The sequence below is a fragment of the Malania oleifera genome, chromosome 1, assembly GCF_029873635.1.
Source record: "Malania oleifera isolate guangnan ecotype guangnan chromosome 1, ASM2987363v1, whole genome shotgun sequence".
Classification (NCBI taxonomy): domain Eukaryota; kingdom Viridiplantae; phylum Streptophyta; class Magnoliopsida; order Santalales; family Ximeniaceae; genus Malania; species Malania oleifera.
The window spans coordinates 58649933-58668943 of record NC_080417.1 but is presented as its reverse complement, the minus strand read 5'-3'; the positions used below and the strand labels follow the sequence as shown (position 1 = coordinate 58668943).

At 35.9% G+C, this 19011-nt stretch overlaps 1 protein-coding gene across 2 annotated transcripts in view; it reads right to left on the bottom strand.

Annotated features, from left to right (window-relative positions):
- Positions 1 to 19011, bottom strand: part of LOC131153191 (uncharacterized) — a 135496-nt gene that overhangs the window by 23933 nt on the left and 92552 nt on the right. For both annotated transcript variants that reach the window (XM_058105336.1, XM_058105343.1), the window contains 2 exons: positions 6917 to 7134; positions 6656 to 6748 (listed from right to left, as the gene is read on the bottom strand). In XM_058105336.1, coding sequence (XP_057961319.1) covers positions 6656 to 6748; positions 6917 to 7134 — 311 coding nt within the window. The remainder of the gene's footprint in view (positions 1 to 6655; positions 6749 to 6916; positions 7135 to 19011) is intronic.

The window sequence follows — 19011 nt, the reverse complement described above, 5'->3', positions numbered from 1 at the left end:
GGAGCTACAGATTTTGAGTCAGTGTTTGGCTGAGTTTAAGATCAAGGCGTTAGGGAGGCTGAAATATTTTCTTGGGATCAAGGTGGCTCACTTAGACAGGGAATTTTTATATCTCAGGTGAAGTATGTTACGGATCTTCTCAAAGAAACCGGCAAGATGGCGTGCAAACCAGCAAGTGCTCCAATAGATCCTAACCTTAGACTTGGAAAGGCATAGGAGGATGCTGCAGTAGATAGAGAAATGTACCAACGCCTGGTAGGAGGACTCATTTATCTGTCTCACACACGACCGGATATAGCTTATGCAGTGATAGTGATTAGTCAATTTATGCATAGCCGAAGGAAGTCCATCTGCAGGCAGCTCACCGAGTGTTACAATACCTCAAAGGGACACCAGGAAAAGGTATTCTGTTTAAAAGGAATGGAAGCTTAGTTCTTGAGGCATACATGGATGGCGATTATGCTGGGTCGATTGTTGACAGGAGGTCAACCTCTGGATATTGCACCTTTCTTGGCAGAAATCTTGTGATGTAGAGTAAGAAACAAAATGTGGTGGCTTGGTTTAGTGTGGAAGCAGAATTCCGAGCAATGGCTCAGGTGTATGTGAACTACTTTGGTTGAAGATTATCTTAGAAGAATTGAAGATTAAGTGGGATGGTTCAATGAGACTCTATTGTGATAATAAGTCTGCAATCATCATAGCTCATAATTCGGCACAGCATGATTGAACAAAGCACATTGAAATTGATAGACATTTCATCAAAGAAAATTTGGGGAGCGGATTGATTTGTACACCTTATGTGTCTACACATGGTCTACTTGCTGATGTACTTACCAAGGGATTAAGTAGTTCAGTGTTTCAGAGTATTGTATCCAAGCTGGGAATAGAAAATACCTATTTGCCAGCTTGAAGGGGAGTGTGGGAAACGTGTTTAATGACTTGTATTCTATACATGTATAGTTAGCTATTTTAGGAAATTTTGTAACAGCCTGCATTCCTAGAATTAGGCTGATTTGGTTAGTTTCCTATTCTGTTAGAATATCCCATAAATCATGGGATCTGATATACCTAGTTAATTTTCCTTTTCTGCTGCTAGGGTTGATGTATATAGCCAACGTTTTGTGTATTATTCAAATATATGAAGAAAATTCTTCCACGAAGTGTTTCTCAGTTTGTGTCAGATTTTTCTGTAGCTACCTGCATGTTTGCATTATTCAGTGTCACAATTTCTTCATTTTCAGTATTATCTGTTAACACCTTAACCTCACTGTTTTGCAGATGTTTATCAATATTAGTCCTGTTTTCTATTTTAGAATTTCCATGAGCCCCCTGAGAAGCAACAGAAGCTCCAAGATCCTTCTGTCACTACATGTTCTTCGCTTTGCAATTCTTGGAAGAATGTTCAAAACTTGAACAGCTGTGGTTTTTTCTGGTTTCCAGGCATATTCAATTTCTATTTTAATAAGATCCCCTAAAAGTGATCTAATCTCCACAAACTCTGGAACGTTTATTGCTAAAATCAATCTCAATACACACACTAGCATATGAGAGATTTTTCATTTCTTTAGTTGAACAATCAAGAAAAATAGAAATTCCAATTGCACAGGCAATATAACTCAGTCTCATAGAGGACCACTAAACAGATAGAATATCATAAAAATTTAGAATATCATAAGAATTTTACCCATATGGGAATCTTGTTGAGTTGAATTTTCTTACCTTCCACCAGAGGGTCCAAAGGAGATGGAAATGGAGGGAGGAATGTTACCAATAAACCATTGTCCATTATCCAGAACCCACGTTTTTCCTTCATGATTCACAAATTTGAATATAAAACATCCTACAGCCAAAGAGAATATCAACTACACCAGCCTTCTTCCAAATTTCTTCAATTATAGTTCCAATAGAATTTTATGGAGGGGGTTTTACCCAGAAAACTCTCAACTAGAGAGTCTCCCATTTATCAAATCCCAACTTGAATATATCCTCAGGAGGATAAAAAATAAGTCTCCTATCAGTGCAAGAAGGTTTGGAAAAATTCCAATTAATCATTAATCGAGGCTGAATCAAAAAGATTTCTCCAGATTATATCCTTAATCTGTGAATAAAGTTGAGAATTCTTTCAGACCTCCTTTTGGAACAGCCATCAAGTCTCGAAGATCATTTCTAGTGTCTGTCTTCTAACATGGTATCAGAGCTAGTTACTAGGAGGTCTTGGGTTCTAGCCTTGTTGCCCTTGTTTACTCTCTGGTGTTCAAAAAAATTATTGTATTCCCAATGGATGTTATTTATTGTATGTTTATCTCTCTACATGCCGTGGGCTGCATGTGCAGGGGAATGTTAAAGCTTGATATACATTGTTGGCCCATGGCCTAACAGCTTAATCTTTTAGGTAAAGTGGTATTCTAACAGTTATTATTATCATCATCATTGATGGCACAGATGATCAGTTTTTTTTCATCATTTAATGAGGGTTATAATTTTTTTTTTTCTAAAAAGTCAGGAATGAAATTATGATTCCTACCTATAAGAGAAGGAAACATCATTCCATTGAATGGGGTAATAAACAAACCAGCCAGAATGTGATTCCACTCACATTTAGTGAAATCATACACGAGAATGGGAATTGAGATATGAGTTGCAATTCCAATTTTACCCTTAATTCTACCAACTGATATTCTTTTTCTTCTTTTTGGGGGGGGGGGGGGGGGGGGGGGGGCGGGGGGTGGAGGTTGGATAAAGGAAGCTGAACAAAGGAATCCTAACACAATTAGCAGTCTTTATTTAATTTTCTGCTATATCAAGTGTTGCTGTTTTCGGGTGCTAGGGCTATTTTTGTAATTTCAGAACTTTGAGATTCATTTTGGTAAAATTAGCATTGAGATATTCAAGGGATAATTTTGTGAAGCATTATTTTTATTGGGGTTGTAGAACATAACTGGCTTTTAGAGGGCTTTATCTGCAAAATAGGAGTTGGCTTCTCTTGGAAGCTTCAACCCTAGTATAATAGGAGTCTTCAGCCACTTTTCCAGGAGGTTTTCGGCATTTTATCTTTGAGAAGATTTTTCTCCAGAGCTCAGCTCCAGATCAGCTAGGGTTGTGAAGATTTGGAGGCTAAGGTTTTGAGGATTCGACCCCGCGGTGACTACCAATCCCTCCATCGCAGCTAAAAGTGCGAGAGGCTAGCAGAAAGCCACTGTTACCATTCTGAAACAGTGCCAAAACAGGTACTAATTTGAGAATTAAGTTGCTGTGGTTCTCATAATCTGTCTTACTCGCTGAACTGAAATTCACAGCAGTCGCCTTTTCTTTATCTTATGGATTTATTAGTTGCTTGAATCAAAGAATATTCTGAACTCTCAGTCTTTATTTCTGAATTTCTTGTTCCATTTCTACCCTATTTGCATCAAATTGGTGTTGGAGCAAGTTCAGTCTTGCGGGTTCATGGCTGCAAGGGGAAGAAGAGGAAATAGGGACCATAGAGGAAGATACATGACCGTCGAGATGTTCGGAGAGCTGCAGGAACAAGTTAGACAACTTACTCAGCTTGTTACACAATATATGGGTAATCAAGGTTGTCGAAATGATGGTGATGATGAACATGATTTTGTTAGAGGAGCAAGAAATGAAATAAGCGAGCAATCTGAGGCTGAAATTGACAGCTCCAGTGATGATAAGAGTTTTGAAAGTGAAAGGCCTACACAAAAAAAACGAAAATCCTTCAAGATGGAAAGATCTCATTGTTAGTGCTTGACAAAATTATAAAGAGAATGGTGCACAAGTAAATATTTCATGAGTTGGTAGTGACATGGAAGCTGAAGAATTTTAAGAATGGGTTGATAGCATTGAGAGTTACTTTGAATGGAAAGATGAGCCAGAAGAGAGGAAAATGAAGCTTGTCGTAGCAAAGCTCAAGGGTCCTTGGCCTCGACATCAGCTGCTTGTCGTAGCAAAGCTCAAGGGTCCTTGGCCTACATCAGCTCCTTGTGGTAGCAAAGCTCAAGGGTCCTTGGCCTCTACATCAGCTGCATGTGGTAGCAAAGCTCAAGGGTCCTTGGTGTCTACATCAGCTAGATGTGAATAAAGACTTCACATATGATGATTTTCAAAAGGACATCTATATGGAGCAACCACATGAGTTTGTTTCTTAGGGGGAATCAGGATTAGAGTGTCATCTCAAGAAATCCTTGTATGGTCTGAAGCAATCTCCCAGAGCATGGCAATGCTGTAGTACTTGAGTTTTATCTTCAGTAGTGTGCAGTAGACCAATCTGTGTTTTATTATCATATTTTTGGTAGATTCTGGTGTGATGATCAAGGTATCTAGAGCCTGAATAAATTTCTATGTACTAAATTTCAAAGCAAAGCTTTAGGGCCATTAAAATACTTTTTGGGTACACAAGTATCCAGATCTTGTATGCGACCATCGGATCCAAACCAATGAATACACCCAGGAATCGCAACAGCAAATTAGTGCTAAATGTGGGCGATTTGTTGGCTGACCCTAGCAGAAACCTAATGGAAAGTCGAACTATCTATCTCAGTCACTTGACATATCTTTCACAACAATGTTGTCCGCTAGTCTTGCTAAGAACAAGTCACTAGGATCACTCATTTGTTTCTTGAGATACCTCAAAGGTGGACTTGGGAAAGGTCTTTTACATTAGGACTGAGGTCACACTTATGTGCAGTCCCACAGGGATATAGAAATGCAGGTTGGTCTTGGTCACCTTCCAACAGAGGATCCACAGCTTGGTACTGTGTTTTTTGGTGGTATTGTTGTTTCTTGGAAACATTAGAAACAAACTGTTGTGGCCTTATCAAGTGCTGAGTTGCGGTATGGGGCCATGGCCCACACTACATGTGAGCTTGTTTCGCTAAAGAACATGTCCAAAGAACTTTTCCACATTCTCAGCCTATGAAGTTGATGTGTAATAACCAAGCTGCTATTCATTTTGTCTCCAACCTAGTCTTCCATAGGCGGACGAAACACACTGAAGTTGGTTGTCATTTTGCTTGTGAGTAACTTGTGCAGAAGCTCATTACAATCAATTGTAAAGTTTGAGTACCAACTTGCTTGTGTTAAGTCCATTTGTAACAAGTTATGCACATATGCTATCTAAGCTCCAGCTTGAGCGGGGGTTCTTTGGCATAATTGCTGTGTTAGTAAACATGAGTTAGAGCAATGGTTAGGAAGGCTGTTATGGTTATTGTTATGTGCCTGTCATATATTATAGATGAGAGACCTATCCTTGTGATTAGGTCTTCCAATTTACACAATACTTTAACTTATCATTCCAATGACCTTTCTGTATAAGATATACATCTGTTATGAGAACAATATCAATCCTTCATTGTCAACATGTCTTGGAGTGATGGTTTTGAAATGTTTAGGAGATGTGTGTATGCTCTGTACTCATATTTGGCCCTTGCATCATTCGATCATAATTATATGAGTGAAAATGAGATTTGTTGACTTATTAGTTTGATCTGGTGGGCTTGGATTTTAGAATTTCACTATATCCCTAGTTAAACATTCTGGTGCATTTTTGTTCGTGTCATATGATCGAAACTTTTGAGACATATTTTCATGTAGGACACAGATTTAGTTCATGTGAGAGATTAGAAGATAATAAATATTGCATCATTTTCTAGAGTAGGCTTATGTGCACCAGTAGTGGAAAGTGATTTGATTAAGTCAAATGCACAAGAAAATGCAGATAGAGGACTCATGTAACCATAGTGATTTGACTATGGCAGGAGGGTATTGGCAGACACAAGAAAGATCCAAGAGAGCTTTGGTTGAGGCACAAGAAAAATTGAATACAGTTTAATTAAGGATACGGCTAGTATTCAACCAAGTCAAATGCAGATAGAGGACTTACGTAACCATAGTTTAATTAATGACGATATAAGGATACTGAAAAAAACTGTTACATGGAACTATTATCATTATTTGTAAATAATGAGCTATATAGAGCAAGTGTCTGTGATATCTTGCCCAAGATAACATAAAAATAGTGGCCATATTGGATGAAATATCATTCCCCTCAAAAAACTTATTTTTTGAAATTAATTTATGAACTTAAATATCTTACATAGAAAGAATATCTAAATAATAAAAAATTGTCACTAAACGCAAAAGTTTATCTTCTACTTGTGCCTAAATTTAATATATTTTGGTTGATTTCTCAATGCTCTTTGTGATTAGCCATCTCTGTTTTGGGAATATTTTTTCCCCTGCTTTTCTGGAGGAACTGAGTCTGAGGGTTTGTGAGCCTGCTGCAGTACTCACTTCCTATTTTCAGTGCTTTTATGCACAAGAGGACAGCTGAGTGCGGCTGTCTGTTTGCTGGGTTGAACACATGGGTAGGATCTCAAATTTGTCTTTGGTTTTCACCACAAAAATTGCGCTCTTGGTCCCCCAAATTATTTCTGGTTATTCCTGTGCATGGAAATGTGGTGTGTTGCTGTCTGTAGTATTTCCACATGTACTTGTTTATGGCTAAATATCTACCTATCTCTTTCAATTCTATCATTGGTTAAAAAAGACTGCATAATCCACTGAATTTTGCTCATAAACATTTAGAGACATTCGGGCCCCCGATTGCCTTTTCTTTGTCAGTGGCATAACAAAGCTCACTTCTACCACAAACCTTAGTAAGTTTTTCACGTGCTTCAAGGGACAAAGTTGTCATTGCATCATAATCCAAGTCCTCTGGAAGTGCTCTATGCTGTTGATGAACCATCTACAAGTATAAAAGAGCAAAAGTTAGAACATCGGGATCATAATAGATATAAAAAAAAAATTTAACATGATAAATAAACAAATTCATCCACAACTGACATAAACACAGCAATTATTCATTCACGGAAAAAAAAAATCATTTCAACCATGATAATACTCATTACTCAACCTGTTGGAGTTGGTTCTGCTGCCGCATAATGAAGCCCTCATACTTGATATCAATCTCAACACATTCTTTCTCCACTCTAGATAGAAGTCCACTTCCAAACCCATGCTTGTCAAGAACTTTATATTCTATATGCGGTTTTTTAAGAAGAGCCTCTAGTGTCGTAGAGCTCTTCACTGGTTGACCAGACAAAAGACTAACATCAGCAGCCAAATCACCCCCTGAAAGAAAAGTAAACAAAAATGAACATTTGGAATTTCAATAAACAAATCCTTGAGCTCAGAACATCCATCGCATTTTTCCTTCCAATGATTTAGATCTTATAACTATAATAGCCATTACATGGTAAAGCTTCAAAATGGATTATTTATCAATGCTACATTCAGACTCAAAAACTATTACTTGCAATAAAAGAAATTGGTAAAGGAGTAATGTTAGATTACCCCTTTGCCAAAAATCATAAGCTATTAGGTTGTGGGCCAACAATGAATATCAAGCCTTAACACTCCGTTACAAGTGTAGCCTGATAGTACGTGGAGACAAGAGCACAAGATAAATAACACCATCACAGGTAATACAATAATTTTTTAAACACCACAAAATAATTTCGAGCAACAAGACTAGACCTAGGATCTCCTGGTAACCAGCTCTGATACCATATTAGGTAACCACTTCACCTAAAAAGCTATTAACTTGTGGGCCGACAATATACATCAAGCCTTAACAAGTAACTGTATTTAAACTTGTGTCTCTTGGGACAATATTAAGGAAGATAGCAACCTCACATTTTCTTCACTCTTTTAGTGCAATATAAATATAGATTAAGATGCTTCATTCCCTACGGGATTGGTAAGATCTGATTCTTTTTTTTTTTTTTATTGGTCAAAAAAGAAGATTTTATTAAGGAGAGCAGGTACAAGAAGGAGCATAAGAAATCTTCCTCAAAAGAAAAAAGAAAGAAAAACAAAAAAAAAACAGCACTGCAAGCTAATCACACTGAAAATCAGAAAAAAGAAACACCTTTGAAACATCCTGCTGCAAAAGCACATCTTGAATAATCGGATAAAATGGAAGACATAACTTCAATGATAGGTCGCTCCCTCTATTTCTAATATATGTCAAGTACAATACCAATGACCATAATACCCTTACTAATTCACACTTACATAATTCGAACACATAATAATGATGCTAAATGAATGAATAACCATTAACACTCCCCCTCAAGATGGAGCATATATCATGTGCCCCTAGCATGTTACAAATTAATTTCACACGAGCACCTCCCAAGGCTTTAGAGAATAAATCGGCAAGCTGAAACTCAGACTTCACATGGGTGGTTGTAATGAGCTTATGTACAAGTTTCTTTGGAATAAGTGACAATCAAATTCAATGTGCCTTGTCCGCTCATGGAAGAAAGGGTTGAAGGCAATATGAACAGCAACTTGATTATCACACATCAACTCCATGAGCTGAGAATGTGGAAAACCTACTTCTTTCAACATGTTCTTCAACCAAACAAGTTCACATCTAGTGTGCGCCATACTCTAACTCAACACTTGACATGGCCACCACAGTTTGTTTCTTACTTTTCTAAGACACCAAATTACCACTAACAAAGATATAATACCCTGTTGTGGATCTTTAGTCAAAAGGCGACCCAGCCCAATCTGCATCAGTATATCCTTGAATATGAAAATTCTGAACCCAATCTTGATGTAAGAGACCCCTCCCCAGTGCACCTTTGAGAGATCTCAAAATACAAATTACTGCATCCCAATGACTTGTTCTCGGGGAATCACTTGTTGTGAAGAATATATTTGGTCAAGTGAATATGAGATAATTCAACTTTCTAACAAGTCTCTAGTACAAACCTGCCTTAGGCAACAAATCACCCATATTTGACACTAACTTACTATTGGGATCCATGGGTGTATCAAAAAGTTTGGATCCCAACAGCCCCATCTCATCTAAGAGATCAAGAACATACTTCCTCTAAGATAGAACAGTTCTCGTATAAGAATTCAATACTTCTATACCCAAGAAGTACTTCAATTATCCCACGTCCTTGGTTTGAAAGTTACACTGTAGGAAAAGCTTTAGGTCCTAGATGCCTCCATCATCGTCACCAGTCACAATGTCATCCACATACACAATAAACAAAATCCTGCCAAAGAGAGTATGATGATGAAATATTGAGTGATCTACTGCACAAACCAAACTCAAGTATTACAACACTAAATCGGCCAAACCATACTTTGGGGGATTGTTTTAATCCATATAATAATTTCTTAAGCCTACACACTAAACCTCATTTCCCTTGAGCAACAAACCTAGGTGGTTGCTCCATATATACCTCCTCATGAAGATCACCATGTAGGAAAGCATTCTTCACATCTAACTGATGTAGAGGCCAAAGACAAGTAGTGGATAAAGAGATGAACAAATGTACTGAAGTAAGTTTAGTTACAGAAGAGAATGTGTCAGAATAATCCAAACGTACACCTAAGTATGTCCCTTGGCAACAAGGCGAACCTTCGAACGAGCCACAAAACCATCAAGATGGACTTTCACATTATACATCCAATGATAACCAACCACTGAATTATCAGGAGGAAGAGGTACGAAATCCCAAGTATCATTATCATGTAGTGCATGCATCTCTTCAACCATTGCAGTCCTCCAACCATCATGGGATAGGGCTTCAGAAATAGATTTTGAATGAGCAACAGAAGACAGAGCAGTAATGAAATAGTAATACAAGGTTGACAAGAAATCATAACAAACAAAATTAGAGATTGGATGTTGGGCACAACTGTACAAGTGTGTTTACCTTCCCGAACAGCTATAGGAATGTCAACATCATGGGTAATAATATCATTTAAAGAGGGAACTAGAGGCGTAGTAGTAGAAGCTAAAGGAGGCTCTCCTTCTTCGTGTTGTCATGTGTATACATTCAAATTGGGATGATCTGAAGGGCAAGAAGGACTCAAACTAGATGAAGATGTAGAAGGATTGGGCACAGATAATAGCTTGGGATCTAGAAGGCAAGGCAGAGGAACAGACTCATCAAAGTCAATGGAACTCAAGGAATCAAACTAGTATGATGTAGACTCGAAAAAGGTGACACCAGTAGAGACAAAGAATTGATGTAAAGTAGGGCTATAACAATGATATCCCATTCGAGTATAGGAATAGCCCAGAAAAATAAATTTGATAGCACGAGGATCCAACTTATCCGTTCTTGGAGTTAACTGATGGACAATGGACACCGCCAAACATACGAGGAAGGGAGAGCAAAGGAGGCTTAGGGAAAATAACTGAATTTAAGATTTTATCACCAAGGATTGAGGATGACATTTTATTAATGAAGGATCAAATTTTGAGCACAACGTCATTCATTTGATGCAATAGGATACAAGTGACTTCAAGAATATCTCTATTTTTCCACTCTGCAACTCCGTTTTGTTGTAAAGTGTGGGCACAATCAAGGTATTAAATTTCGATTTTGACTCAAATTTCAAAGCTCCAAAAGTACAAAATTTCGACAAAAAATTTGATTTCAATGTCGATTTCAATTTCGATTTGAAAAAACAATGGAAATCAGTAGTAAAGCATGGAATTCTCTTATTAAAATTTAGAAATGCCTAAATCATTTAAATATTATTAATTATACAGATAATGATAGTTTAGACAAGAATGCTTAGATAGAAAATGTTGTTGTAAGTTTATTTTTTCATTTAATTTCAAAATCCTTTGTAATAATTTTTTTGTGTCAGTAAAAATCAATGTTTTAAAAGGCAAAGGCACAAGGTAAGGCATTTTAACCCTTAAGAGGCGAGGCGTAAGCCATAAGGCATTGGGACGTAAGCCTTTTAAGAAATTGTTTTTAAGATAAAAATATGTAAATAAATTTTATATATTTTAAAAATAAAGAAAAATTAAGAAAATCACAAATATAATGTAAAAAAGAAAAATTATATATACTTTGCAAACTTCTTGTTGATCATTCAAAAATTTCTAACTTGAATACATAACATAAATCATAACAAGAGATAGCTATACTATTACAAAGTTCAAACTATTTTCATGATCTACGATACAACTCTCAATTATTTTGGAAAGACTGAGGTTCAAGAGTTCTAGAAATCAACTTATATTATAACATTCCTCTTATACAAACATGTTAAAATTTTTAACCAATTCTTACTTGAGAATCACACACACAAAGCGCATACGCCTCAACTAAAAAGGCACCAAAGGTGTGCCTTCCATAAAACTGTGTGAGCCTGAAAATGAAATGCGTTAACGTTTCTGGAATTTGGTATTTTAGATTGAGCCTCAAGGCTTTTAAAGCATGTCGTGCATTGAGGTAAGGCTCAATTGAGCCTTTTAAAACACTGGTAAAAATAATTAAAAAAAATTACTAAGGAAATTTCACTTCACTCCTAATTCTCTCATTTGAATTCCAAGGAAATTTCATTCTATAGTAAAAATTTTGACACACATCATGTTAAAATTTTTAACCAATTCTTACTTGAGAATCACACACACAAAGCGCGTACGCCTCAACTAAAAAGGCACCAAAGGTGTGCCTTCCATAAAACTGTGTGAGCCTGAAAATGAAATGCGTTAGCATTTCTGGAATTTGGTATTTTAGATTGAGCCTCAAGGCATTTATAGCATGTCGTGCATTGAGGTAAGGCTCAATTGAGCCTTTTAAAACACTGGTAAAAATAATGAAAAAAAATTATGAAGGAAATTTCACTTCACTCCTAATTCTCTCATTTGAATTCCAAGGAAATTTCATTCTATAGTAAAAATTTTGACAAGTTTCACAAAAATTTTGAGATTTTGGATGATTTGTTGAAATTTCGATGGAAATAATGTAAAACGGAAATCAACAACCATTACCATTTTGAGGGTGACAGAAATCAGAAATTTCGAGGAAAATTTTGAAAATTTTGTGGAAATTTAAGATAATGGCACGAGAGGATTGATGGATCATACCAAAATTAGTCATAAAGTTGGTGAATTGGGTACTGAAACACTCAGCAGTATCACTACAAAGTATCCTGATTGCCATATCAAAGTCTTTATTTGAGAATAGAAGGCACAAAAGATATTAAACAACTCAAAACGATATATCAATTTGAGTCTTTCACATAATTTCAAAAACTATTAATAATCTTTTGTTTCAATAATTTTAAAAAAAGGGATGAAAAATTAAGAGAGAAACTTCACATCGCGTGTAAATCTCACATTTTAATTTCATTATATAGTTAAAAATTTGACAATTTTCGCTAAAATTTTGAGATTTCAATAAATTTCGAATGATTCTTTGAAATTTTGACAAAAATTATGTAAGATGGAAATCGACTGCCATTTTAATTTTGAAGGTGGCTGAAACCAAAAATATCAATAATTTCACAGAAATTTAAGACCATGGGCTTAAATCTCCGCACAATCCAAAGTCTGCTTAAAAGGAATGTTATCTTTAAGTGGGCAAGGAACAATAGAAAACTTGTTGCTAGCCTACCACAATGATGATGCCTATTAAAGATCTGGCCATGAAGCTTTTTCTTTCCTCTACCAATAATTCAATGGTTGTGTTGCTTGCACAAGAGTTGGATGACCAAGAACACCCAATCCATTTTTGAGTCAATCTCCACATAGAAGCTAGTTCAATTACTCAACTATTGAGAAGCATTGCTTGGCACTTGTCTTTGCCACTCAGAAGCTTCGCCATTACCTTCCCCAAAAGTTGTTGTTGATTACAAAGTATGATCCAATTAAACATCTTCTTATCAGGCCAACTCTTCCTGAAAAATAAATCAGTGGTTCTTATTGTTGGGATAATATGATATTACAATTGTTCCCCCTAAAGCAATCAACTCCCAAGCTCTTTCTGATCTTCTTGCTCAATTCCCCTCTTAGAATGATGAAGTCATATCAAACATTATTCTTGGTGAGTTCCACAAGGAAACTCTCTTTGTATCAATTAGAAATAAGCCATTGAATTTATACTTTGATGGTTTTTCAATATCCTCGATAGAAGGTGCTAGCTTCGTACTTATACCCTCAACTCTAAAGGATATCTCCCCAAGATCAAGTCAAGAATATACATTCAGGATCCCAGGTTGACAAACCCACACCCTAGAACCAACTCAACTATCTCATTGGTTCTAGGTTGAGGATCATCCTCCCTGACATCCATCCAAGAGCTTCTAAGTTCAAAATTCAACAGAGTTATGCCTCCTCCAAGTCAAGGTCAAGATTCTAGAAGCACCGTTAAAGCCTTAACCTAGATAGGCAGCAATAGAGGGGGGAGGTTCACTAGTGGAGGCATGGGATGCGCTGCACTTGAATCTCCCAGGCACCAGGTAGAGATCTCCCCAATGCTAGTCCAAGATTTTAACTTCCAATCAAAGGGTACAGATTTCATCTCCCCCAGTGCTAGGTCATGATCCAATCTCCCTAGCTTACAAGTTGGATTTTCTGTGTACTAACAATGAAACAGAATATGAGGCTTTTGTCCTTGGAAATGCGAGATAATGGGATACCCTGATGCAAATTGTGTTGGCTCTGTTGACGATCGAAGATCTATTGTTGGATAATGTACATTCGTTGGAACTAACCGTGTTACTAGCAAAGCAAGAAACAAACTATTGTAGCAAGATCTAATGATGCAAAATATCAAGCTATGGTTCATACTGCGAGTGAGCTCATGTGGCTGAAGTCCCTTATGCCATAGATGGGATTATTAGTAGTAATCTAGTGTTTCATAAGAGGACAAAGCATATTGAAGTTCACTATCATTTTGCGAGCGATACTATGTTGAAAAAGGTTTTGAGGATTCCCATTATCAAATCCATGGATTAGTCAAGCTATGTTATCACTATATTTATTCGAGCCCACCTTGTCTAATGGTTGTAGTAACAAGTTGGGAATAGGCGATATTTATAGACCACCAGCTTGACGGGAAGTCTTATGTTATTTAAGTAATTAAGTTGTGTAAGTGGGAGTATTTTGTCCTCAAGTATTTTCCATTATTGTTATTAGATTATCACTTTACCTAAAAGCTTAAGCTATTAATTGTGTGCAACCAATATACGTGAAGCCTTAACACATCCCTGCACATGCAGCCCAATTGCACGCAGAGAGATAAACAAACTATAAATAACAGCCATTAGTGTGCAACAAGACTAGAACCCAAGACCTTGTGACAACCACGATTCTAATACCAAGTTAGATTATCACTTTACCTAAATGCTTAAGTTGTTAGGTTGTGGGCCAACCATGTATACCACTGCCTCTCTCTCCCTTTTCTTTTCTTCTTCTTTAATCTCTCCTTCTCTTCATCTCTCTCCATTCATAACTTCACAGTACACCCCACCTTTCTTTAGAAAAACACCCATTCTGACCTACCACAGCCCCATTCATAACTTCATTAGGCCCACTATGATAAAATCCAGATGTTAACCTCCCTACTTCATTAAAATTAGAATCCTCATCCTGATCCCAAAATCCCCTCCCCTTCCTACCATTGTGCCATATGGTAGAAGAGGATCCCATCTTTTTCGAAATCAAGTCCTTGCGAACCCCCTCCTAGCTGACGACTATGGTTCCCTCCTTCAGAGCTGATCAAGGTGCTTCAACCTAGGAGTATTCTGAGTTCTCAGCTCCATAAGACTCCTGTTTTTCTAGATCCTTCACAGATTTGTGGCCACAATTGGCACAACAAACCATCATCCTTTGCCTTTGAGCCTTCAAATTTCTCTCCTCGACCAATAATTACCTTCAAACTACAGAAAAGCTTCCACCATCTAGCAGCTTTTCAAAGTGCAGAAAAGCTTCCAGCATCCAGTAGCTTCAAACCCTTATGAGAAATGAACTACGTTGCCGCATCGTCCCTCTCTTCACTTTTCCAAGCACAAAAATATTCTCCACATGTTTCCAAGCAGCTTTAGATGAAGAAAACCTCCTTCCATTTTGAAGTAAGTCTACAATATTCTTCTCTAACCCACAAAACCTTGACCAAAAAGCCGTAATCAGAATTAAAACCCACTGAAATTTGTCGTTTTTAAGCACCAAAGAAGATAATCGGCTACCCACAAACTTGGCTATATGAATAAAGTCATTCTCCAATCTATCTAACTTGAAAACTTTTCAATGTTTTAAGAATGATGAAACCCATGAGAAACTCAGCTTGTCGTAATAAGATGCCTGGGTAAAAAAATTGAACCAAAAAGAAAAGAAAATAAAATAAAATTAGGCACATGAAATTAGATAGAATTGAAGGAAAAACCAGGATAAAATGGCAAAAGCTGAAGAAAATTCAGCTGCATAGAACGAACAGGACACACTTTTATAGCTTGGTATTATTAAGAACAGACTAACTACATTGGACAAGTTGGCAGCCTGGGGCAAAGTCAATGATCCAATTTTCAGATTATGTAATGCCCATATGGAAACAAGAAGCCATCTATTTATTTATTTATTTTTAGATAATAAAAGAAGGTATATTAGATCAAGAGAGAGAAGTTACAAACTAACGCGACAAGAAGTCCACACCAAAAAAATTAAAAAAAAGGTTCAGCCAGAAAAGAATAAAAAGTACAACAATAAGCAATAAACAAAAAGAACAATTAACCAAGGAAATTCATTTCAATCCCTTCCCATCATAATTCACCGAGCACCTAAGATTTGCCATCTATTTGCAAATGCCACATTATTTTTATCATAAAGTAACATCTAATTTGGGAATACAGGGTGATGACTTATCTTCTTATATTTACCAATGAGGATGAGAAATACACTGATATATGAAGGAAATGCCTCAAATCTGGATTCTGTTTCAAAGCAGTTTGTTCTAGAGTCTAGACATTAGGTTCAATTGCGCAAGGATTGTAAGTTTTGATGTGTTTTTTTTAAGAGTTCTGAGCCATGAACCAGTCCTATGCATTGTAAAAGGCTTTGTATGTTTTCCCTCATTGGTAATATATGAATCTTACCTTTTACCCAAAAAAAATGCAGAAAATCAATAAAAATCATAAAAATAGATGGAAATACAGGAAAAACATAGGAACATCAAAATAAATTAGAGAAGCTGATAACCAAGGAAGGATTTCTTAATCATAATTTATTAGTATAGGGGCTTTGGGAAAAAATGGAATTAATATGCATGCAACTGAATCCTAATATGGAAGGATGTTGGTTGCTCAGCATATATAAGAACATGTGCTCCTTGGTTTTCATAGCTGTATATTATTTTAAGTAGGTGATAAATTTGTTTGCCATGGTTACCTTGTAAGGATGATAGCTTGTGAAGTTTCAGAGGGGATTGCCTCCCTTGGACGAAAGATCTTACCCCTTCGGAGGGTATTTTCACTTTAAGCAGTGGTCGGCCAAGATAAAAATGGCACTTGTTCTAGATAACATTGCTGTGTTGAAATGTGTGCCATCTGGATGTCTTGTGAGAGTAACTCTAGATAAAGAGATTGCCTAGCATAAGGAATGTGTCATAACAATGGTGTATGTGAATGCATATAAACTCACATCTTAACATAATGAAACCCTCATATGAATAAGGGGGGATTAAGAATGTCTTCTGAGCTTGTGGTTGCTCACCGTTCTTCCCTAACACTTTCAAGTTCAATTGAAGGATAGGAAAGCCCCACTTGCCGAGCTCTCCAAGGGATTGATACTTTTTGACATGTATTGTAGGGTGGCATGAAAACACAACATTTGTTTTTGTTGGTGAACATATTTAGTCAAGATGTGTGGAAAAGGATTGGTTTGACACGTGGAAATGTTGTGTAAAAAAAAATTCGAAAAACATAGTTGTGAAAGTAAAACTTTTTTGGTTGCATAATGGAATACATGTATGTATTTTTTATTTTAACAAATGCTTATTCTTTTCCAGCTTACTACATGTATTCGAATGATATTTTTGCAAAAATATTGTTTTCCAACGTCTAGTGCTTCCATCATATTTTTTGAGGGAGTAACAACTTGTTATGTTCCAGAAATGAGGAAATTACAGCTAAAAATACAACTTTGTGATGTAATAAAATGATCAAACAGTGATTATTCTGGATAAATATTGGTTCGTACCACTGGAAAAGGTTTTGAACCATACCAATTTCATCAAGAACAATTGATTATTTTGTAAGACATAATTGCAAGCTAGCATAATGAACATATGAAATCTCGAAAACAAGCAAAGAGGAACAACACCATGCCAAGCATACTCTCGAGTATAGTATGAGGGCACATGCAGCCAATGTCTTGGCCCCAATTCCGCATGCTCTTGTATTTGGAATTATTTCTTATGAAACTAAAAGCTAATTTTCTATAATTTTATTTTAATTTTTAGAAATATAAAACAATTATTTTGATTTTCAATTCATTTATGAGAGTCAAGCTACTTTCTGCACCAAGAATGCATGCAAGTGCGGAAGGGCTTGGCCTATTGCCACATATAAAAAATTTTGCTCTCCATTGAATTTTTTAGCAGTGGGGATGTGATAGTTTAAGCCATGAATTGACACAATTCAAATAATTGATCAGATTAATTTTAAGGAAAATTAATTCCTGGCTCAGGAAAATCAGGTAGGGTTTATTCCCTGAGTTTGGTGACCTCTAGAGTATTTTGGACCTTTAGTGATGGATTGTCTCATTTGCATGCATTTTGATTAAATTATTGAATGTTTAGTGAAGTATTTTCATGAACAAGTTAGTAGGGATTGTTGGACTTGTTGATTGTTTTCTTTTTTTGGGGGTTTGTTTGATGAGCACTTCAGATAAGTAACCGTGAAGTCATTCTAGTAATTTCTGAAATTATCAATTTTGTTGACAATGTAAAATAAAGCTATTTATCATACATTTGCAAATTGGTATTAGTAGCAAACATGGTCTTTTAAATCATTTTACTCATGGATTATGAAATATTTGACATCATTTTAATAAATGTTTTGAAACTCAAAAGTATTTGTTCAGATAGAATATTTGAGATCCAGAGAAGGTTAGATAAAAAATTACTTCCAATCTAACTATGATTTGATCCTACCAATGGGGATGAACACGATTTTTGTTTAGAACTACTTTCTTTTTTTTGGGGTATTGACACTGGGTTTAGTGACTTCGGACCAATGTCATAAGGGTAGCCGGTATGTATGGCTTTTGGCCTCACCACGGGGATATAGTGTGGCCATGGTCTTAAATTTTCACGAAAATGTTGAAATTTGCGTTGAAATTTCCACATCTCATCACCCTCAAAATAAAATGGCAGCCAAATCTGTCTTATAAAATATCCAAAGTTTAAATGAATCATCTTAAATTTATCAAAATCTTGAAATTTTAGCATAACTAGTCAAAATTTTAACTTTAGAATGAAATTTCCTAGGAATTCAAATTTAAGACTTAAACGCAATTTTCCCTCTTAATTTATCTTCTTTTTATTGAAACAAAAGATTATCAAAAGGGATTTTCAAATTGCATGAAAAATTAAACTTAGACTTTAGCAACCATATTTTATTTAACTGTTCATGTCTAAATTATCTTATTTACAATAAATTTTATTTGATTGATTTATGAATTTCATTTATATGATCCAAATATGTCATATTACAACTTGCACCTCATACACAACATAGATGTATTGAATTTATAATATATTAGTCCTAAAACTTACATTCTTAACCATTTTTAAAATTTCATGAAAGAATTCCATGTTTTACTACTAACTTCCATCACTTTTAAGATTCAAATTGACACTAACATCGAAATCAATATTTCCATTGAAATTTCCATACCTTTGGGCCTTCAAATTCTTGATCGAGATCAAAATTTAAGACCTTGAGTGTGGCTACAGCACTCAAAGATTAGATGTTTGTTTATTAAAAGTATTTAACAATGATTATTTTGAAACTCTCCAAAGATAAACTTCATTGCTTATTGTTTGAAATTTTATCAAGCAGAATGTTTTAAGACGTGAGTCTTTGGAATGATAAGAATTATACTTGTTCGAGATAGTTTGGGTTCTGGTTACTTATCAAACTGTTCATGTCCCTTTTGTTTTGTGCTCCAAGTTTTAG